Here is a 24,248-nt window from a genome sequence, read left to right on the forward strand (position 1 = left end):
TTTTTATATTTGTTTGTTTTGTTAATTCCTCACCTCAGAACATGCCCCTCCCCGGTTACATCTTCCCCTTCCTTTTCTCCGTCTTCCACAACAGTTTCCCTTCACACCACTCTGGCCAATTGCAGTGCCAGATGGCACGGAGGCTCCTCGCCTAGCCCCCTTAACAACAGTCGCCATTGTCATTGCTGTGAACACATCCTGGCTTTGAACTCTGTAGCTAGGACCCAAACTTGAGGCTCAGCACCAGGAGGGGCTCACTGCTATGCAGCCTCAGACCTTAAAAAGGCAGGGCTAGTTAGCTTTTTTTTCAATTTTCTGTCTATGGAAATCTCATTGTGGAGTTTTAATTCCTTGGCCACCTGACTCAGCTTCCTATCTATGAAGTTCCCTTTGTGCCTTAAACTCAATTAGAATCTCGTATTTCCCATCCCACAAACAGATGTGGAAATGCAACTCTGTTTGTGGACTGTCGGCACGTGTATCTTTGTGTGCACAAGTGTGAGCCTGTCCCCCTAGGACTCTAGTAAATTCTCTCACCAGTTTCTAAGTACTTGATTTAAACATGGTCACTCAGCAAGAAGAATACAGTTGCTGTCTGTTCTGTCTCCCCTGAAGTCAGTCTGTGAGGACAGAGAAAGGAATGGAATTCTCATGCCTTTCGGAACATAACATTGCTGGTTTCCCAACAACATGGAAATTCTGTTGTTTTGGCATATGATCATATTGTCAGGTCCCAGAGATGGCAGCTCAGTCATGGGTCTAAAATTTCAAACAACAACAGCCGACAACCACTATCCATAGTTTTGGGAACCAATATGGTTTTCGAAAGTGTATTGGCTGTGAGTTGGGGTTTGTGTGTGTGCTCGCTCGCGTGTGTTGTTTTCTTTTTCTTTCAGTTTTGGGGGGGTGGGAAGGGCAAGGGGCTCCCTTTCATGTTAATCTAATTGTGCGCAACCCAGGCACATTTTGCCACGCAGGGAGATTTCGTAGTGTCCCTTCCCTACCACAGACCCCGGCCTCTTTCATTCTCCCCTTCTCATGTCAGAGAGCCCGCTACCCCCTGCCCTACGGGGTGGGGAGATTCCCAGAAGGGTGATGTATTCTGCCTCGCTGCTGAGGAATGCACTGTCCCCTCACTTGGCAGCAAATGAAAGTGGGTATTAATTTCTCCAAGAGCGGGTAGAAACAGAAAGCAGGGCTTCAAGAACCACACCACCCAAATCTGCACGTAGGACACAGCACGCTGCCGCTTCAAAGGAGTGAGGCAGAGTAAATGAAAGCCCAGTCTCCCGACTTGACTTCCCTGTACTCTGCATCATAGGTTTTGGATGGAGATGCGAGAGGTTCGGGCCCCGAACGGAGCTAAATTATGCAGCTGCGGGGACGCCAGGGCCTCCAGAATAGGATGCTTCGTTTAGATTTTGCACAATGCTATTGAAGTGCTTATTTTCCTCCTGAAGAGACACAAACAGATGCAAACTTCTGTAAACACTTTAGAAAAGAATTCAGTGAGTTTGGCCTCTCAGCAGTGCTCAATAGCTGACAGAAAAATGTCTAATTAGTGCAAGTGGAAATAATAGGGCCACTTGGATTCCTTCCATCCTCCTCCAAGTCTCGTTCTCTAAGGAACTCAAAGGCCCTTTTGTCTGGCAGGTCACCCTCTCCCGGGCTTTTGTGCTCCAACCTATTAAGAGTAGAAGGGGAGAAAATAGATGAGGCAATGTTCCCTGCTCAAATATATGGCGTGTTCGTGCGGGATGCAGAATGCGTCTACAGGTGCTGGGGGAGGGGTTCCCCCCCAACCTCCCTCGGCCACAGCCAAAAGCAACGCGCATGCGCACGACAGTGCTGGGAGGGTCCCTTTGAAGAACTAGCTCCCCACTTTCTCAGTGAACTCCGAGACAGACCGTGCAGCTTCCGTTTTCTTTCCTAGTTTCTGAAAGCGTCAGTCCTAAGTTGATGAAGGGATGAAAACACATGAGATGTTTTTACCGTTTTCTTAGAGAAAAAGGACAGATTCGGCCGGTCTTTTCTGTTTTGAGTATTGAAAATTCCACTTCAGCTTACTAGAGCTTAGGGGTGTGGGGGGGGAGGGGTTGCTGCTGATGCCTTTTTCCATACTTTGTCACATAAGAGAGTGGGTTGAGTGACAGATTTTTGTTTTCCTTTAAGGTGTCTCACATCATTTATTAGGCAGCCACAGTCTGCGGAACAACTTGAAGGAGAATTTCCTTGGTTCTGAAACATCATGTTGGCGAGGTGAAATCATTTGCCAGGGCAACCCACCCAAAGCTAGGAAACAAACGCAAGCAGAGATCTCCTCACTTGGTGCAGGGCTCCCTTTGCACACCTGAGGCCCCACATTCCATCCCCAACACCTCAGCAAACAAAAGAGTCCCAGAACGCTGTGGCATCATCTCAAGAGTTATATATTTTTTAACTTTTGATTTAAATGATTTTTATATCTTGCATTTGAATATCTAATTTTTACTCCTGAAACATTATCAAATAAAGCTGTCATGACTTGTCTATCATTTAGGGATGGATTACTTTCTGTAGATTGTCTGTGTAGAAAGAACTTCTTTTGCAACTGGTAACTTCAGGCTAGTAATGTAAAATTTAAAAAACTTTTTGTTTCATATGCATTGTGTTTTGCCTGCACATATCTGTCCATGTGAGGGTGTCGGATCCCTGGAACTGGAGTAGTAAGCAGTTATGAGCTGTCATGTGGGTCCTAGAAATTGAACCCAGGTTCTCTAGAAAAGCAGCAATTGCTTGTAACCACTGAGCCATCTCTCTAGCCCATGTAAATTTTATCTTATTGGATGGGAGATGTTTTGAGGATTTTTGGTTTTCTTTTTTTGAGACAGGGTTTCTCTGTGGCTTGCAGACTGTCCTGGAACTAGCTCTTGTAGACTAAGCTGGTCTCAAACTCACAGAGATCCGCCTGCCTCTGCCTCCCGAGTGCTGGGATTAAAGGCATGCATCACCACTGCCCAGCTATTTTGTGGATTTCTTAAGCTTTGTTCTATAAAGCAGTTCAAGTCTCTTGAAGCTAGTTTAGGGATCTGTTCTTCTGAGGCTTTCCAGAACATGTTGTCCTGTGCTCTGAGAAGGACAGGACTTAAACAAACACAGGTTGATTGAGACCTAAAGACGACTTGAGTTTGGATCCACAGCACCCATGTAAAAAAAAAAACCAAGCACGTAGAGAGGGAGGAAGCAGGAAGGAGCAGGATCCCTGGGATTTACTGGTCAGGGTGTCTAACCAGTCACTGAACTCCAGATTCAGGGAGAGATCCTGCCTCAAAAAAATAAGGTTGAGAACAAGGAGGAAGCTAACTGATCTAAGCTGGGATTGACATGTGAAGCAAGCTTTTTTCTAATTAAAAAAATTTTTTAAAAAGATAACTGATGTAGGTTGTTGACCTCTGGACTCCACACACAGGCACACGAATGCATTCACATCTGTACACACGTGAGCATCTACACATAAAAACACATGTGCAAATGTGTACAGACACATACATGTATGTGCAGAGATACCACACATCTGGGTTGATCTCAGAACCATTCACAATAGTGAAGGAGGAATTCACCTAGATAATAAACACGTGGTACATGAATACAGAGGCATATTGCTCACTCTTATTGGGGGAAGGGATTCTGTCATATCCTACAAGGATGAAATGTGAAGGCATCACACTAAATATAATGTCACAAATAGACCGATGCTTTATGATTCCACTAGATATCTAAACCAAACAAATTTTTAGAAACAGAGAATAGAATGGTGCTTTTCAGCAATGGAAGAGTTATTAAATTTGGTCTTTAAAATTCTTGAGATTAAAAAAATGTGTCTTTAGCATAACTGAATTTTACACTTTAAAATTGTGATAGTAAATGTTGAAAGAGATAGGAATTGAAATCGATTCCCATTTATCTCTGATGCATTTGATTTGTGACCTTAAAAACCACTTAGCCTCTCATCTCCCTTTTTAATTTAAATTTTAAGGCAATTATTAGTAAGACAGTACAAAAGGATTTTTTCAGAAACTAGATGCTGCCACAAAGATGAAGCCCACTATTATTGATGAGGAAAAAAGTGAGGACCACATCTGGAAAGCAGCTTGCCCCAAACCTGGGGGCAGTTGCAGAACAAATGGACTCCGAGGAGAAGGGGGCAGAACTATAGGAGCAGCGGGGCAGTGTACACTCGAATGTTCCATGAGAGTACATCACTGAGCATCCTCCAAGGTACAGAGAAATGTGCTAGCTGAAAGAGAGTGGTGCTGAGCAGACTATGAAGGGCCAGCAGTAAGAAAAACTTCAAGCCCTGTGACCATAGACAGTAGCTGAAAGTTGCCAAGAAGAGGACAGGGCTTACATGGTGCCCACAGGAAGGACTCTCACTCAGACACTGGCCTTACCAGACAGACCTGGGCACACATCAAACAGTCAACTTGCTTTTCTATCTTTGGATCTGTGCTTTAGGACGTTGAGATGACTGCACTCATTGTGAAATTTGTTTCTCAGAGTGATTGTTGACTTGAGAAATAAAAGTTCAATAGCATTTCAGTTGTAGCTTGCCACTTTTGGTTGGAAGAAAGGGAGGCTCAGTCAAATAAACTCACGGAAGACTGTACATAATCTTGAAGGTGATGATGGAATAATAAAGGAGAAATGTAGTTTCAAGATGGTAAGCAGGGAGGTGTGAAGCTGGAGAGATGGATCATCTATTAAGAATGAGTGTTGCCAGGTGGTGGTGGCAGCACACGCCTTTGAATCCCAGCACTCAGAAGGCAGATCTCTGTGAGTTCGAGGCCAGTCCTGTCTACCAAGTGATTTCCACGACAGTCAGGGTGCAACACAGAGAAACCTGATGAAAAACAACAAAACAAAACAACAACAACAAAGTACTGCTCCTACAGAGAACCTGAGTTGGTTCCCAGCATCCATGCCAGGTGTCTCACAACTTCTGCCTGTAGCTCCAGCTCCAAGGGATCTGGTGCCTCTTCTAGCTTTTGTGGGTACCTACATGCGTGTGGTTCACACACACACACGATAAAACAAATTCTTCCTTCCACCTGCAGCTACATGCCTCAGTTCAGAGTGAGAGGTTCATTTCCGGGGATTCAAGGCTGGGTGTCACATGGCTGCTCTTGGATTTGCCCCAATGTGGTCAGGGCTAGGGATGGAGAAGTATAGCAAGTATCAAAATACGTGGTTACTTCAAAGGCAGGGACAAGGTCTATGGTGACTTTGAAAAGAAAGGTAGTGTTAACCCCATGGACTTTAAGAATATCCAATAAATAATCCCTCCTCCCTTCTTGAATTCTGAGAAAATTGGGAAATAACACAAAAGTTTAGCCAATAAAATATGAAATAGTGTGTGTGTGTGTGTGTGTGGTGTGTATGTGTAGCTTATGTGTTCTTTCCACCTTACTCTGTTGAGAAAATATCTCTTATTAAACCTAGAGCTATCCATTCAGTAAGGCTAGTTAATCAATGAGCTCCTAGAATCTACCTGTCTCCCCTAAACTCTGTCACCCTCTGTGCTGTGGTTACAGGTGAACACAGCCACATCTGGCTTGGGGGGTGAGGGCTGTGGATCCAAACTCAAATCCTCAAGATTGCACAAGTGAGTGGTCTTATTAGCTGAGCCATCTCTCCTGGAACAAGAGATTAAGTATGACCTTTAACCCTGACAAAGACCAGGTTGGATGGTAAAGCTTCATATTGGAGCATAGGAGATCTGCCATATTGCTTGCACAATTAACACAGACTTCCATAATCACAGGAATCACTTGGTCAAGCAGAACATCCCTGATAGGGCCTTGCTATATAGGCTTGCCAGATGAGACCCGGGGTATAGAGCATCCCCTGGATGTGCTTCCTATGGGGAGACCTCAGGTATAGAAGAGCAGAAAAGAATCAGTTTTCTTTAGACAGCTTTTTCCAGAGAGAAAAGGAAAATAATCAAAGACCTCAGTTATTCTTACTAAATGTTCTGATCACAGTCATTCTGTCTCCCATGCAGTAAAATAAATAAATAGAAGCCAGAAATGCTGTAATGGTTGATGTCCCACTACAAGGAAGGAAACAGTAAGACAGGGAGAGATGTTTGTAAGCTAATAAAAAAGAAGAGGTGGAGAGATAAAGGTGGAGATTTTGTCTACTAAGGACTGACATCTCTTTCACAGTAAAAGCAATGAAAATTTAAGATAGCAAGACAATTTAACTAGAGATTATCATTTTCATGTGAGTAAATGAGTTGATGATTAATGAGCTGTCATTGGTAGGCACTGCATGATCCATGATTGCTCATGTGTGCACGCACGTGCACGCGCGCGCGCACACACACACACACACACACACGACACATTTGTGCATAAATGTTATTTTCTGTGCAATGCTGGATAAAATATAAACCAGAAATCAAGTCAAGTAAATAAATAAACTAAACTCTAAAATAACTAAAGCTCTGCATGGATGAGAAGCAAATGTTTAGCCTAGTATACTTAGAAATATACTAATTGTTTTAGTCAGCTTTCCACCACTCTAAGGAAATAACAGGAAGATAACTCACAAATAGAAAAGTGTTGTTTTGCTTCACAGTTTTGAAAGTTCTGGTCCACAGCTCATCTGATCTAGTGCTAAGGAGACTTCTGATGGACATGCTCAAAAGCATGACGCTGGACAACAACTGCTCCACTCATGCCCCCCCCAAAATAAGGAAGACAAGGGTGATAGCCTTCCTCAAGAACACACCTCCAATGTCACAAGGCCTCCCACCAAGCTCTATCACCAAAAAAGTTTTACCACTTTCCAGTATCTCACATGGAAACCATTTTGGGTGGGCATGATGGTCCAAGGTGTAGACCACAGCACAGTGTTGAAACTCTGCAGAGATATTGCTGTGAAGGTTTCCAAAGCAGAGGGCATTTTCTCTCAATGAGAATGATTCCGAGATGTTCTAAACCTAAAGATTCATTTTTATTATTGTGTGTGTGTATTCGTGCACACATGTTAAGTTACACTTTCAAGTCGTATTTATTTTCTTTTCTCCATTTGTTTATGAACATGTATATGTGATTTATATTAACAGGATAATAAAAATCAAATTTGAATTTTGATCTAGTGTACTGTTTCTTAGTTAAAATACATGTATTAGGGGTGGATGTGGTGGTACATATCAGCAATGAAAACGCTTGGGAAGCTGAAGCAGGAGGGAAGATCAGGAATTCAAGCCAGCTTGTGTCAAACACATATATCCATAGTCTGCCCAGATACTCTTCCTGTTGGACCTGCTCCTGCCACAGACCAATCAACACAGGATCATTCTGCCTCTACTAGAAAGGCTCCCTTCTGCCCTGAAGAGCAGCTGAAATGAATGCCAAGCCAATGTACTCAGACCTAAATGGGACAGTTACCCCCAAGGCTCAAGGATCATTTCAGAAGGAGGAGGAAGACAGAGTGTAAGAGCCAGAGGCAGTGGGCATCTGCAATGATACGGTATCTGCTGCACATGACAATGGTGTTGCAAAGATGAGCTCGCAGCAGCTCTAGCTACACATACAAGACCTGCACACGATCAGGCTAGCCATAATCCCAGCGTGGGTGCGTAAGTGAATCACGCAGTTATGTCACCAGCTGAGGAGCTATTTATTGATGACAGATGGCTGGTGGGGCAGAGAGATTAACTTTTCTTCAGGGATGTACTCCCTGAACATGCTTCCCTGGATTTTCCTACGCCATGTGCACTAAGTGGGCTCAGTGGCTTAAAAAGAACGTGTGAAGGAAGAGTGGGGAGCAGGAGAAACTGAGGAGGGTAAGGGGAGTGGATTTGATCAAACCGCATTGTATGCATATATGAAATTCTCAGTCTCTGTCTCTCTGTCTCTCCCAGAGAGAGAGAGAGAGAGAGAGAGAGAGAGAGAGAGAGAGAGAGAGAGAGAGAGAGAGAGAGAGAGAGGTGAAAAGCTCTCCCTGATGCAATGATGCCTAAACCAGGAAGGCCAAGAACAGTGTGTCTAGTGTGACTGCATTAATGACAGACAGAAAGAGGCCACGCATTAATGACAGACAGAAAGAGGCCAGGCATTAATGACAGACAGACAGAAAGAGGCAAGGCATGACCAAGAATCAATTAATGTCTATGTATTCGTAAAAGGGGACACACCTGTTCAGGAGTTTTACTTAAATTGTTATTAGAGAGAATAAGAGCAAGAGGAGACGAGGGGAAAGTGGAAATAAAACTAGTAAGGAGTGAGGAAATTACATACTTTTAGTCTGTGCCCCACTTTTGAACTGTTTTTATTTAAAAAGAAATATGCATTTCCTATTAATATGGTTTTACACATGGAGAGGAGGGGAATTCAATGAAGACCAAACTATTTTATCAACAGAATTGAACTTTTCTTAATTATTTTTTTTCTTTCTTATGATTTTGTCACGTACTAAAGAATACTTCTCCCACTAGCCACAAGCTTGGTTGTTGTTTTAAATAAAAGTACCTAGACGGCTAGGCTCGGTTCAGGGCAGCCTTCTTTGGGGACCTGCGGTGTCTTCTGGTTGGTTCATTGTGTCTTGTGGCTGCTTCTGCAGGCGGCCTTGCGAGCCTCCATCCTTGTCCGGGACTGCGCTGCCGCCGCCGCTATTGTCTTCTTGATGGACCGGTTCCTGTACGGACTCGACGTCTCGGGAAAACTCCTGCAGGTCGCCAAAGGCCTGCACAAGTTGCAGCCTGCAACGCCCATCGCCCCGCAGGTGGTCATCCGTCAAGCCCGGATCTCCGTCAACTCAGGTGGGCTCCATCCCTTGGCGCCGCCGGCTGGTCCCTAGCCCGTTTACTCCCATCTACTTGACCTCTCCAGGCCCTCGCGGGCACCGGGCACCGGTGGGTGCCACCTCTGCGGCCCCAGCCCGCGCTGCCCCTGCTCCCGCCTCTCGGCAGGCACAAAGGCCTGGCGTAAAGAGTTTCAGAGCCAAAAGCAGTAGAGAAAATTGTGAAAGGGTGTGGAAAATACTAATTGGGGCCTTTGTCTGCTAACAAATCTGCCCCGCTGCTTTCAAACAGGAGCATCTGAATCGCTATACTTCTGACCAAGGGCCTTTAAAAGCTGATTAGAAATCGACTCTTTTCTCTTAGCTCTCCTGTCTCCTTTCTGTAGGGCCACTTGACTAAGCCGACAATGGAGCTGACAGCCCACTGAAGCAATTTGAGGGGTTTTCATCATTGAGAGCACCGGTACAGTACCTGATTAGGGCTGAAGGTATCTTTTTTCCCCCTGTCACTTTGAATGAAATGAAAACTGAGGCTGACAGGCCAACTTAAGCCGTAGAAGGGGAGTTGGGGCGAGGTGGGGGCTGGGTATGTGACAGCGCAGCCCGCTCCCACACAGTGTCTAGAAGTATTTAAATTACCCGTGATCTGCAAATGTAGAAACGCAGAGCAAAAAAGTATGAAAAGAGAAGTGAAATCGCCCTCTCAGAGATAACCAGCCCCCTCTTTTTTTTGCTTGATTTCAGTTTTTTGGTTACTTTGGTAAGTCTGTGCTGTGCTGGGTTCTTCATTTCTTTTGAAAGGGAACTTCAGTAACTACATTAAATGGGACAGTTGTTTGATGCAGAAGGGACAGAATGGACTTGTAGAGATTGCCTTTTGAAAACTCCAGATCAGGGCTGGAATACAACTCAGTGTAAAGCCTCGCACATGTGAAAGCCTCCAGTCAGTCCAAGTACCACAAGAGCTCAAGTCCACCCTGGCAAATTCTTCTAACTGTAAATAAATTATGCCTGTGACTTACTCTTGACTTTTCCAGAGTAACCCTAGAGAAGGCTGAACATAGGGAAAACATCTTCTTTCGGATGTCCCTAATGCATTAATGGTGTTTGAGGCGCGAGGGAAACCTAGCGGCATCCAATGGCAGTGGCATGAGAAGAGCTTGCTGTGGGATCCACGCAGCAGCAGAGTTTTAATGCAGGTTCCCATTGAGTTGCACTTGCAAGAGAGTTGTGCTGCGTATTTTGCTATTTTGCGTATGCAGAGTAGCTAGGCTGTGGTATGGAAAGAGAGGTCAAACGATAGGCAGGTGTGTTGACAGCTTTGTTTCTCATACAGTCAACTAATCTGTCAAATTTTCTTCTCTTTCTTTTACCTTTTGGGGGGATAGAACCCATGACTTCATGTTTGCTAGTTAAGTGCTCTAGCCCTGAGCTACACCCCTAGTCGTTCCTTTGCCTTGCTTTGTCATTATTGCGGCTGTGCCTGTAACACTGGTGATCCAGGGCTCTTCTCCTACTGACGCTTTAATGTCACCGTGCAAGGTATATTCCTTGGCTCTCTTGAGTCTAAAATAAAAGTCCAGCATCTTATTTCTCAACAGTTGAGCTTGTCTTTTGCTCAAAGGCATTCCCATGAGAGCAACTAAAACACGCAGCCACAGGGCTGACTCTTATAAACACCTGCCCTAAAATATCTGTACACCTACACAGCATTTGAGTACAATGGGTATGTATGTGTGGGTGTGGAGTATTTAGAGTTGGGTCACGCAAAGGAAGTACCCGGGGAGAGAATGGGGGACTATAGTCATCAAACAGGGTAAAGAAGGTGAGAAGACAATAGTGCAACTGAGATCCCCTCCAATCAAGTCCTTGCAGCTTTCCACCCAAAATACATTGCAGATATCTAAATAGCAGGTGTCAGGGAGACAAGAAAAGACCCGTTGGGCCTGCTGCTCAGCTCACTCTGGATCAGGAAACAAATATTCCAAGCCACAGTGGAGACAAAGGCACAGACATCCGTAAAGATGGAAGACTGAGCCAGCACAGAACCTTCCCTCATTACAAACATGTAAATACTGTGCAGTAAAGGCTTTTAAGTGTCTGCGACATAATGGGTGTTCAGGGTCAGAGCATTAGACTACTTCTCACAACACACATCCAGCAGCATTTGCATTAGACATAGTCCTAAGGGAAGGGATGGGGATTTGAATCTCTGTGCAGAGACTGAGGATGGGACCCTGAGTCACATGATTAAAAATAGGTGCAGAAAGATAGATTTCTTTTTGTAATTTTTTTAATTTAAGTTAGAAACAAGCTTGTTTCACATGTCAATCCCAGCTCCCTCTCCCTCTTCTTCTCCCCCGCCCCCCCACCAGTTCCCCCAGCCCCCCACCCAATCTCCACTCCATTCCCCAGGGAGGGTGAGGCCCTTCATGGTGGATCTCCAGAGTCTGTCATTTCATCCTTGGCAGTGCCTAGGCCCTCCCCCCAAGAGTCCAGGCTGAGAAAGCATCCCTCATTGTGGGATGGGCAGCCAAAGTCCAATTGTATGCCATGGATAAATACTACCCAAGGCCCCATAGATTGCCTAGGCCTCCTCACTGACATCCACATTCAGGGGGTCTGGATCAGTCCCATGCTGGCCTCCCAGCCATCAGTCTGGGGTCCAAGAGCTCCGCCTTGTTCAGGTCATCTGTTTCTGTGGGTTAAACCAGCCTAGTCTTGACCCCTCAAAAGATAGAATTCTTTGTTTGGTTGGTTGGTTTGTTTGTTTTGTTTTTGAGACAGGGTTTCTCTGTATTGTTTTGGAGGCTGTTCTGGAACTCTGTAGACCAGGCTGGCCTCAAACTCACAGAGATCCACCTGCCTCTGCTTCCAGCATGCTGGGATTAAAGTCATGTGTCACCAACGTCCAGTGAAAGACAGAATTCTTTTTTTTTATTTTATTTTCCAGTTTAAATTTAGATAAGAAACAAGGTTGCTTCACAAGTCAGTTCCAGGTCCCTCTCCCTTTCCCTCCCCTCCTCCCGTGCCCTCCCCCCAACCCCCCCCCCCGTTATCCCCTCATTCCCCCAGGGAGGGTGAGGCCCTCCATGGGGGTGTCCATAGTCGAAAGACAGAATTCTTAAAGCTTTGCAAGGCTATGAAAGGGGATGTAGTGACTCCTCCCAGCCTCTGTGCAGAAGTTTCAAGAAAGCTTATTCAACCTTGGGGTCACATATCAGATATCCTGTATATCAGATATTTACGTTATGATTCATAACAGTAGCAACATTGCAGTTATGAAATAGCAATGAGAATAATTTAATGGTTGGGGGTCACCACAACATGAGGAACTGTGTTAAAGGGGTGCAGCAGTAGGAAGGTTGAGGACCTCTAGAGAGAGAGCCAGTGTGCCCAGCAGCTCTCCCCACGGGTCGGGTGCACTGAACTTCATGCATTTCGTGGCTCAGGAGGATGTGCAACTGCTGAGAACGGTCACTGAGGACATGGCAAGAAAATAACTGGCTAGGAAAGTGAAGTAAAAAGAAAAAATATTTAAAAAATAAGCAAGTTTCAAAAGCTATGCAATTACCTGGCAAGTGGCAATCGAGTTTTCTAAGTGCTCACTCTGGTTTTCATTCTGTCTCCCTTCAATCCATTCTTCAAAAGTCACAGCAAACGGTGCTCCCGGGCAGTGCTGCCTGCCTTCCACATGTCTGTGGCACGCTGGGAATGGTGCTCCCGGGCAGTGCTGCCTGCCTTCCACATGTCTGTGGCACGCTGGGAATGTGAGGAAACATGTGTTCTGCTTCTGAAGGTCTGGAGCTGACGCTGCTCACTGGGGGAGCCAGGGACCAGCTAACACCATGTGCCCCCTGTGCCTCTCGCTATGTAACTGGTAACAGCCTGGAAACAAAAAGGCTTTTCCTAAGGCAGGTTCCCAGGTGTTCAGCCCTGACCTCCTGACTTACATCCCTGCAACAGCACTAACAGCAGGAGGGAAAGACACGGAATTGAACATTGAATTTAAAGAAAATGTGAAGAAGTCTGAAAGCTAAAAGAGAAAACACGCACATACTCTCTCTCTCTCTCTCTCTCTCTCTCTCTCTCTCTCACACACACACACACACACACACACACACACACACACGAATGCCTAACAGAATTTCCAAGACTGAGGAGATCCAGAAGTGAGACAAAACATATTTTTTTCAGTGAAAGAGTATATCCAATCCTAAGCCCTTCCTGGATCCAGTGTGGCAAAACTACTCAAAAATAAATGACAAAAAAAATCTTAAACAAGAAAAAAAGACAAGTCACTAACACAGGAAATATAATTAGACTTGACTAAAAGCATTAGATAAGGAGGGATGGCTCAGTAGTTAGAACTACACATTGCTCTTGCAGAGGACCTGGATTCAGTTCCCAACCCATGTTAGGTGGCTCACAACTGCCGATAACTCCAGCTCCAGGGTATCTGATGCCCTCTTCTGGCCTTTTGTGGGCGCCTGCACTCATTGGTGTCTGCTTGCTTCTTCTCAGGGAAACTGCTGAAGGCGGAGTACATCCTGAGCAGCCTGATAACCAACAACGGAGCAACCGGTAAGTGTCTCACATCTCCAGAGCAATTCGTCCCTCAGGCCCTCCCTGGTCTACACCAGCTCAATCTATGTTGGCTACTCAGGAGACTACCTGGGGCTGGGTCTGCAGTGAGGAATGAAGTGGTTTCTGCCAAGTTTCTTACTGATTTCTCTTTTCATTTTCTCTAAATTCAAACACAAAGCAAAAGGTGCTTGGTATGTCATTGCTTCGTTATAAGGACCTCGACTAATACACAATCACTGCTAATGCAGACAATCTGTGAACCCCTACAAGAGCTCAGCTGAATCCCTGATTGTGGGGTGGGCTTGGGTATGAAGGCTCTGACTCAGAAGAATGCTCCTACTGCCTCATGTATTTCAGTGTCTTGGAAATTCTTTTTGCTATATAACAACTTTCATAAAAAGTTATTTTTGAAGTTACTTTCCTTTTCATATTCAATAACATATGAAAGGAAGTGGTAGGAGTTGTCTAACAGATCATTTAAACCTTCGGAGGTTTTGTTGGGAGTTCTAAGCATTTAAGGCAGCAAACGTTTTCCCAGAAGTTGAGCACAGTTTTGTTCAGTAAACTTTTGAGTTCAATGGGCTGAGATGCACTGACTCTTGGTTCTTGAAAACTGTGGACATCAACCAAGAGGAAGACTGGCTGGGACACAAATATTCACTGCGTGCCTTTCATTTGTGGCCCCCAGCACTAAGCCAAACTGTTCACATGTTCTGTCTTCTACACTGTACATGCACACCAGAAAAACCCATACACACACACACACACACACACACACACACACACACCTATGTGCTCACATACAGGAACTAGGAAGAAAATAATGCAGTATGACAGAAAGATGAAGAAAGAGCTCAACTCTATTCTTTCCCACTGACATTTACTCTCCCTTTTTCCTTTTGCCACCCAGGGGGTCAGTTGACAAAACAGAATAGAAATAATAATAGAGTACACGGTAAGGTGTGTACATGTGGAGACATGTCATAACAAACTTCCTATGTTGCAGAATTAATATATGCTATTACAAAACTGAAAAGCCAGCCTACTTGCCCACAAACTCCAGCCCAGCTTCTCAGAACTCTACCTGCCTCACACAATGACCACCACAAAAAATTCAAAGCCACTCACAACTCCCTTCATTCAGTCAAATGGCCAGCCTGGGTGCCAGCCCAGATCTCCCTAGCAAGTCTCATTACATGGGTAATGAATTATCTTCTTAAGTTTTTGGTCTGTGTGGAGTCATCACCTTCAGTATTCAAATGAATCTTGTGTGATTGGAACTGACCCTGTGCAGGTCTACCAGACAGCCACAGACAGTGAGGTCTCACTGTGGCTAAGACAACCTGGGGTCAGGAACCTGGGGAGCCTTCAAGACAATAGTACTGAATCCGCCATCTGAGAGAGAAGATGAACTCTTAAGAAGCCTGAGAAGAGGATCCCAAGTTGGGATGATGTGAGCACAGCTAGGTGCCTGGAACAAAAGTCACAGATGAAGACCCTAGGGAGTGATAAGACAGCTGCAGACCATATAAAAACTGGCTCCTGTGGAGTCATGGGCATTGGAGCTGTCTCTCAAATCTAAGTCATGTGTGTTCATGAAGACGTCTATGAAAACAGGTTTGTTTTACCAAGCCATGTCCTTATTGATTCCAGGCAACGCCTTCCTTTTTTATTTCAGGTACTTGGCTGTATAGAAATGAAAGTGATAGAGTCCTGGTGCAGTCGGTCTGTATACAAATCAGAGGACAAATTCTGCAAAAGCTAGGTACTGTCTGACATCACTCTAAATTCTGCAAAAGCTAGGTACTGTCTGACATCATTCTTTATCCCTCTTAGGGCTCACACACAGAGACTGGCTGTAAGAATTTACTGCGGAGTTTTATTATATATTGTCAAGACTGTCACATCACACTCCCTTAGTTGTCCTGTTGAGAGGAAAATAACATTTAGGATATTAGGAACTGAACTGAGCATGGCTGTGTACACCTGTGTAGCCAACTCTGTAGACTGAGGCAGGAGGATAACTTGAGCCAGGAGACTAATGCCAGCCTGGGCAACATAGTGAGACTTCATGTTTTAAAAAAGTCCTTAACAGGCCAGGTGGTGGTGGCACATGCCTTTAATCCCAGCATTCGGGAAGCAGAGACAGGAAGAACTCTGTGAGTTAAAGGTCAACCTGGTCTACAAAGTGAGTTCCAGGAAAGCCAGGATTGTTATACAGAGAAACCCTAGCTCAAGAAACAAAAAAAATCCCATAACTGTTGAGAATATTAATAAGAACCAAGCAGTGGTGGCGCAGGCCTTTAATCCCAGCACTTGGGAGGCAGAGGCAGGCAGATCTCTGAATTTGAGGTCAGCCTGGTTTACAGAGCAAGTTCCAGGACAGCCAGGGCTACACAGAGAAATCCTGTCTTGAAAATCCAAAAACCAAAACAACAAAAAAAGAATATTAATAAGAGAAAATATTTTTTCTGTTTTGTTAGCAAAATTCACAGTTGTGAATTGTGACTAGTCACTGATTTTGGTTACTCATTCATTCCTAGGAGTACTCACAAATTTTTGAGCAAAGTTTTCAAACTCTAATTAGACTAAAAGATGAGCTACAGGTTTTAAAATTTTTAATAGATGTTAGTAACTATCATTCTTATAAATAATGAAAATGACCATAGACTGTATATCTATGTATGTATGTGTTACAGATTATGCCAGCTAGTTTTATGTCAACTTGATACAAGCTAGAGTTATCAGAGAGGAGGGAGTCTCAATTGAGAAAATACCTCCATAAGTCAAGCAGTAGGCAAACCTATAGGGCCTTTTCTTTTTTTCTTTTTTCTTCTTTTTTCTTTTTTCTTCTTTTTTATTTTATTTATTTATTTATTTATTTATTTATTTATTTATTTATTTATTGGTTTTTACGAGACAGGGTTTCTCTGTATTGTTTTGGAGGCTGTCGGTCCAGCCCGGCCTTGAACTCATAGCGATCCGCCTGCCTCTGCCTCCCGAGTGCTGGGATTAAAGGCGTGCGCCACCACTGCCCGGCTTTAGGGCCTTTTCTTAATTAATGATTATTATGAAAAGGCCCGGCCTATTGAGGATGGTGCCATCCCTGAGCCAGTGGTCCTGGCTTCTGTAAGAAAGCAGGCTGAGAAGCCAGTAAACAAGACTCCTCCATAGCCTCTCTGTCAGTTCCTGCCTCCTCCCTCCAGCCCTGTTTGAGTTCCTGTCCTGACTTCCTTCAGTGATGAATAGTGCAAGTTGCTTTGTTCATGGTGTTTCATCAGAGCAATGGTAACCCTAATTAAGACAGACACCAAATGTATGGTAATTCTTACAGTTTCTCAATGATATGGGAAAGTTATCAATATATGACCAAAGGAAAGAAACAAATGGTTGTGTCAGTCTAATCTAACCCAAGTTTTCCTAACAGAAGCCAATAACTGTTCCTGATGTATTATTTGTCTAATTTCTTCCTAGCTATATATCTTATCTAGTTATTATCTATAAATCTGTACACGGAGGCACAGATGCTAACAGCCCATCCCTGTTCTTCCTCTGTTTTTCAGGCATGTGGTACGAAGCGGCAAAGTTGATATGGGCCTCGGTCGTAGGCTATTTGGCACTCCCTCAGCCGGATAAAAAAGTTGTGTGCCTCCATGCAGTATCTCCTCTCCCTGCTTGTCTTTGGATAGTTGTCTCTTTATAACACAATTAACTTCATCATTTATCAATTCTATCTGCACCATCTTATTCTACAGAAACACAGGACCAGGAACATGTGGGAACTTCCTTGTGTGTTATAGTTAGACCTGGCCTATGACAGGTTTCTGTAATAATTCCTAACTCTTCAACTATAAATTGAGTTCTCTGCTCCACTGTGTCTATCGTTTTGCATATTTAGTCTTCACTTGATCCTGTGGCAAAGCTGAGATGGCCATGATACTTATGTATAAAGTCATTTTCCAAGAGTCCAGTGAGTAAAAACTTCCTTTAACTGTTCGTGTGTTGTTTCTTTAAGAAACTAAGAATCAACCCTTGCTTTGCTGTTGGCAGTGTCATTCTCTGTAATTTTGTGGGACTGCTCTCTTATGATCCGAAGCCTCCATTTCCCAGAGCTGTGTCACTGAGTGAGGCCTATCCTCTTTTACAGCACGGATAGAGAGTAGTATGAGACCTCTTTTCATGCCAATTATTAGATAAATTAATGCCAATAACCCATAAAGCCCAACTTCAAAGTAGCTATATTTAATTCATCCTCATGCCTTGTGATGCAATACTCTCAAGCCAACGATCTTTAATTCAAGTTTCTCCATGTCATAGTCATAGGATAATAACAAGCAGATAGTTCACATGGAATGGAGTCATTGACTGTAAGCCATAAGATGAGAGAATTCCAATCTGATTTGTTTGTTTTCTTTACAGGGAATTTCCACATCACTGGGTATACTGGCAGACATCTTTGTTTCCATGAGCAAAACAGATTATGAAAAGTTTAAGAACAGCCCACAGGTTAACTTGGTAATTGTCATTTGTCAAAAATAAATGGTTCAGAATGGCATCCCCTGGACACCTGCTGATGCTGGTTCTGGCTACCAATTCACGTTGCTGGTTACCCTACTTCTTTCCCAGTAGAGTAGGGTTTGGGAGCGCAGACCCTCCTATACTAATGGGATCAATTATAATGGGTCCTAGTTATCTTGTCCTTCCCAGACTCTAGCACTGAATCAAATATTTAAAAAGGTCTCTGGAATGTTCAAGTGAACGAATGATAGGATATCATCAGAGTGACCTTCAGTCCCATATATTTCCTTTCAATATATTACAAAATTCAGTATCCACACTTGGTGACAAAAGGGTAATAATTTAAAAACAAAACTACTCTGGGTGTGACAGGGGATGATAATTCAGTTGGTAGAGTGTTTTCCACATAAGTATGAGGACCTTACTTTGTTCCTCAACCTCCACATAAAAGCCAGGCACGATGGCACTTGCTTGTAATTCTAATGCTGGAGACATAGAGGAATCTTGGAGCTTTCTAGTGAGCCATTGTAGCTGAATCGGTGAGCTCCAGGTCCCAGTGAGGGACTTGTCTCAACAAAGAAGAAGAAAAAAGGGAAAGAAGGAGGAGGAGGGGAGGAGGATGAGGAGGAAGAGGAGGAGGAGGAAGAGGAGGAGGAGGAGGAGGAGGAGCAGGTTATGACAAAGACACCTAGGGGCAAATGTTTTTGATGTTCAAATCAGATATTGAGGATTTGCTCCATATTCTTGGTCTAATATTGCCATTCTTTTTAGTAACTTGGTGCACTGCTAGTTTCTTCAATAGAAAAAGAGCTTTCTGCAGACTTACAGTCTACTGTTGCAAGTCTAGAGTGCCGTCTGACCCCATGGAGGTGCCCAGTATATGTTTCTGAAATGAATGGATGAATCCTCATTGGTGTGAAGCCATGAAGACACCTTTGCTAAGAACAACACAGAGATCATCAGTCAGTCTGGAGACAGAATGTGCAGTTTCCATGAATGGGGAATTGCCTCCCATTTCACAGAGAGGCTCATCTGGTTTACTTTGCCTAAATGGTGTACATGCTAGACCCTCTGGGCTGTGAATGAGGATAGGGATAGGGGTAGCCAGAGAAGAGGACACCAGATGCTCTGGGATCTTTAGATTCACTTAGACTTTCTTGGCACTGTTCTGACAGATGAAAGGAAGGGTTCCCTCAGAATCCTGAAAGAAAAGCAGTGGGATGTCATGGGTGTTATTTTGCTAATGGAGAAATGGTACCCACTGCTCCACTTTCCATTCTCTTTCCCCACAGGCCTTGCTCAAGGAGTTTGACCACCATTTGTTGTCAGCGGCAGAAGCCTGCAAACTAGCAGCAGCCTTCAGTGCCTACACACCCCTGTTTGTGCTCACAGCTGTGGTAAACACAGGTTCTCCCATGCAGCGGGGAGGGGAGGTCTATCCTTGAAGTAGGTGCTGGCTCCCCACTGGCAGTTATGTGAAGACTCCACACGAGGGGAGTACTATTGGTCAGAATGACTATATCCTGATGGCAGCCAGGTTACTGCAGTCCAAGCATATAATGCTGTCTGTTCCAGAGCAAGGGCTCCTAAGGCTGGCATCCAATCAAAACCACCCAAGAAGCCTTTTCAAAACATATGCTCCTGGGATCTACTCTATGCCGGTTAAATGCAAATCTCTTGGGTTAACATTCCAAAAGCTTTCATTTTGAAATATAGTCAACTTTGAGGCTGAAAAGATGGATCAGTGATCAAGGACAGGGATCAGGTTCCTAGCACCCACATCACGGGACTTGCAACAGCCTAGAACTCCAGGTCCAAGCAATAGACACCCTCTGTGGACTCCATGGGCATGTGTGTGAACATGTAAACAGACAAGCACACACATCACTTTTAACAATGAGTTGATTTAAAAATATAGATGATCAGCTCCACGTCTACAAGTTCCACACTCTAACACTTCAGCAAAATTTTTGCCTCTTTAGAGAACATATACAGACAGAACTTGTGTTCTTGTCATTCCTAGATGATGCAGTATTGACACTGCGTTACATATTATAAGTGATCTACAGATGATATATATGCATATTGCATACACATTCCATTTTATGCCAGGAGCTTGAGCATCCACTGATTTCGGTGTCCATATGAGAAACCAGCACTGTGCAGGTATAGGGGAATGACTCTTAGTCAGCTGTTTCAATACACAGATTGATTTAAACCCCAATACTCTGTTGTTTGGGTTATAATTAAATCATTACCCTTACTGCATAGAGAAATTAATTATGTTTGTGTCCTGGTATAGACTGTATGTTAGTAAGACTGTTGTCACTGCCACAAATACAAATACTGTGAGAAATAATCTAAAGGAAAGAAAGGAATATTCTTTCTTTTTATTTGCTTTGATTTTGCTGTTGTTTTCCTTTTGCTAGCAGTTTCTGAGGTTTCAGTCTGCGGTTCACTGGCTCTAACACTGATGAAAGGTAAAATATCATAATACCAGGAGCTCTCAAGAACAAAAACTTCAGCTTCATGGCTGCGGGTGCTATCAGACATTCATCTTCCATCTTCTCCTTTTATTCCAAATTCACTCCTGCTTACTGGGTGGTACAACCCACCTTCAAGGTGGGTCGTACATCCCTAATGTCATTGCCTCCCATAAATTTTCACAGACTCCTCAAATCAATCAAATGAGCAACCCAACCATCATACACCATTTGCTAAAATGAACAACAGCAAATTATAATTCTGTTATGGTCAGTTCACAATTGTCAGGCTCATGGCAGGACGGAACGTAAAGACAATGTCTTAATTCCATGCCAGTCAATGGCTCCTGTTTCCATCCATTCTCACTCATCGAAACAAAGCTCACATCCTCCACTGAACATTCATGGACCTTCTTTAGAGTGTCTGTGGCATGTCTGTATTCTTCTGTAATATTTTAAGTGAGTATCCTCCAGGAATTAAAAAAAGTTTCTGGGTGTGGTGGTGCACACCTTTAATCCCAGCACTCGAGAGGCAGAGGCAGGCGGATCTTTCTAAGATTGAGGCCAGCCTGGTCTACACAGTGAGTTCCAGAAGAACCAGAGCTACAGAGAGAGAAACCCTGTCTCAAAAAAAAAAAAAGAGTAAAGAAAAGGTCAGAAAGGAAGAAAAGTGTGTTCTGGTTCACATCTAGTCAGATACAATGTCTGACCTGCATTTGTTTTTTCCACAGAATATCCGTGGCACATGCTTATTGTCGTACAGTTGCTCTACTGACTGTCCTCCGGCAATGAAAAGTGTGTGTCTGTGTGACGCCAAAGAGGCTTTTGAGATTGGCCTCCTGACTAAGAAAGATGGCGAGCCGGTTAGTGGGAAGCAAGAGCTGCACAGCTTCATCAAAGCCGCCTTCGGCCTCACCACGGTACACTGCAGACTCCATGGGGAGACAGATGCAGTCCGCACGGCCAGGCTGCTCTGCAGGGAAGCCGTGGGTAAGCTGTACACCTTTAGCACTTCCTCCACAAGTCAGGAGAGAGATGCCCTGTCTCAGGAAATCATGTCTCTTGTCAGCCGGGTGAAGGGACATTTACAAGTTCAAAGCTTCCCAAACTTAGATGATAGATCTTACGTCCCAGAGAGTTTCAAATGTGACTTGGATAAGCCTATCTTGCAAGGGCACGTGGACTTCCAGCAAATTCTTGAAACCTATTCCCAACACCATACTTCAGTATGTGAGGTATTCGAAAGCACTTGTGGGAACAGCAAAAGCAACCAAAGAGACACAAAACCAGAGGTGTGTATCACTGCTCTGAAAACAGAAACAAACACCATAGATACTATGGGTACTTCTCTAGAGAAACTGTGCTCTCAAGAGAGCAGGAGTGTAGCTTCCTCCCAGATGGCTGAGAAAGACCAAGAGAAGCTCAAAAGAGTAAGGAGGAGAAACTGGACCCATTCTGAGGCATTTAGGGTCTCCCTGGATCAAGATATGGGGACTGAGACTGAGCTGCCAGGCCACAGCAATGGCAGGGCAGGTGTTCCCCGCATGTCTCTGAGTGACAGCCATAGCTCCAGTTCTTGGAGCAAACTGTCAGGGCTCAGCTCTTCTGCAAGCTGGGAGGAAGTGAACTGTGGTGTTGAGGGTATGGTAAGGAAAGAGCCCAACAAAGAAGACCATCTTGTGGACACTCAGTGCTCCACGGCCATGTCTGAGGAGCCCAAGAGCGACAGAAGCTGCAAAGCTACACACCTGTTGTTTTCAAAGATGCATGGTGTCTCTCTTCAGGAAACTGAAGGTCGCAACCTAGAGTCTTCACAAAGTCAGTTGCACAAACACTCGTCCTTAACACCCATCCTTCCTCTCAACACAACAGACACTTGCTTGGCCTTGGATGTACAGCTATTAGAAGTCCCTGAAGGAAACCAGGACATTGGAAATGAAGGACCCAGTAATGCTTCTCTTCAGTCCAGTCGGTCATATGGTTCTTTTTCCTGGTCCTTGTCTACCTCTGCCAAGTTCACTGACATGGCCACACATCCTTCAGTACAAGAAGAAGAAACCTGTAAAATGATTGGTTATTTTCCAGAAGCCAAGTATGACATCAGAGACCACTGTGGAGGAAAGTATGGGGGGAAAGTCACTGAAAGAGTCACAGGGCCTGCATTTACAGATGGCCCCTCTTTAGTTGACCCGGAAGGAGAAACAGAAGAAAGCAAAGGAGATGAGCCGCCACACTCTCAGGTAGTACTGGAGTATTCAGAAGGCAACCATTCAATGCTGACACACAGGACTTTCTCTCATCATCTGTCTGTTCAAGATGTTGACTCAGCAAAGACAGGCAGTTCAGTCAAAGACCAGGCTGTGGACCCTGATGCCTCTACGGAGGTTGAGGAGGCCAAACTATTTAACAGCACAGAGGTCTACCCCACTGGCCAAGATGGCACTCACAGGCCAGGTGCTTGGAGGCCAGGTCAGAGAGATGAGAGGCCAAATTCCTCTGTCAGTGGCTGCAGTCCCTTCTCAGACCTCTATGCAGACTTCAGCACCACAGAGGAAGGAAAGGAACTTGGGAGCATGCTGAAGTGCAGCCAGAACTCCAGCTCATCCTTACAGCGGTGGCGGAAATCTCCTGCCTTTTCCAACAGTTCTTTGGAGGGGGAAAGTTCATGGTCTCTTCTGAACTCCAGCAGAAGTTCTTTCGTCTCATTGCCAGGACAGAGCAGGCAAGAGCTCCTTGATGCTCGCACCCTACAGCCTGATGACTTCGAAAAGCTTCTGGCAGGAGTGACAAATGATTGGCTGCTTCAGAGACTGGAGAATACTGGAGTTTTAAGGCCCAATCAACTCCAGAGAGCACACAGTAAGTGTAACCTTTTTGATCTGTAGCTCCAGGCTTCAGAACATTTCTGTTGGGAGCCCTTGGAAGAGCGTGCTGGTATATCACTCACTGATCATGAAAGATGCGTTTTGTGGTTCACTGGGAAAATGGCTTTGCTAGCCATGGAATTTCCTGACATGAGCCTACAGTGAGCATGCAAAGTGGGTGCCAAGGCCTGTTCAAAATGACTTAAAGAAGTCTAACCTTATTTCTTTTTCAGATGCACTGCTGCTAAAATATTCCAAAAAGTCTGAGTTGTGGACAGCCCAGGAAACTGTGGTGTATTTAGGGGACTACCTGAAAGTGAAGAAGAAAGGCAAGCAGAGAAATGCATTTTGGGTCCACTATCTTCATCAAGAGGAAACTCTGGGGAGGTACTATCAGAAAACCTGCGTGTCATCAGCATAGTCAGCTGATTTTCCTTTTGTTTAAGTAGTCATTCATGTGATTTTGAAAGGATTGAGATATAGCCAAAATGTGTGCTTTCAGATATTGACTTCCTTCTTCATCATTAGTCAATTGATTAACAGTTCCCATATATCACAAAACTATGCCGTGTGAGTATCTGGATGCTGTAGATACATGATCTCAAGTCCACCAGAGAAACATTTTTAAACCTACTGTACAGACAAGAAAATTAGAGATCTTGGCCAATTATAGATTGTTGAGGACCCGCAAACCCCCCCCCCCGGCACACACAAGTTTCATGGCCTGTGAGGGTGGGGATGATTCATGAGAGGTAAAGAATGAAGTTCAAGACAATGCCGTCTTTGGGTCACAGTCACATTTAAACATAGTAGGACTTGTGACCTGTGACCTTTACTGCAAGAATGAATTCTATTGGCTGATAAACAGTTCAGGGCTAGGGTCTAGAGGAAGGATCTGAAATAAGCATAAGGATAGATTCTATTGATGGAGGATGCAAAGTACACAGACCATCTCTCGTAGGGATGTGTTCACTGCAGGACTAGGGCCTAAGCAATGTTCAGTATACTG

General features: G+C 44.3%; 1 protein-coding gene across 2 annotated transcripts in view; it reads left to right on the plus strand.

Moving 5' to 3' along the window:
- Alpk1 (alpha kinase 1) overlaps window positions 1–24,248 on the plus strand; it is a 111,989-nt gene that overhangs the window by 75,741 nt on the left and 12,000 nt on the right. The window contains exons 4-12 of one of the 2 annotated variants that reach the window (XM_040751817.1): window positions 8,608–8,806; window positions 13,312–13,371; window positions 15,053–15,139; window positions 16,938–17,014; window positions 17,794–17,889; window positions 19,185–19,289; window positions 21,107–21,365; window positions 23,088–23,234; window positions 23,473–23,626. In XM_040751817.1, the coding sequence (XP_040607751.1) occupies window positions 8,608–8,806; window positions 13,312–13,371; window positions 15,053–15,139; window positions 16,938–17,014; window positions 17,794–17,889; window positions 19,185–19,289; window positions 21,107–21,365; window positions 23,088–23,234; window positions 23,473–23,626 (1,184 nt within the window). Of the gene's footprint in view, window positions 1–8,607; window positions 8,807–13,311; window positions 13,372–15,052; window positions 15,140–16,937; window positions 17,015–17,793; window positions 17,890–19,184; window positions 19,290–21,106; window positions 23,235–23,472; window positions 23,627–24,248 lie in introns of both variants that reach the window. The other variant, XM_040751816.1, reaches the window with a different exon arrangement.

This window comes from Mesocricetus auratus, unplaced genomic scaffold, assembly GCF_017639785.1.
Source record: "Mesocricetus auratus isolate SY011 unplaced genomic scaffold, BCM_Maur_2.0 Super-Scaffold_100009, whole genome shotgun sequence".
Lineage (NCBI taxonomy): Eukaryota > Metazoa > Chordata > Mammalia > Rodentia > Cricetidae > Mesocricetus > Mesocricetus auratus.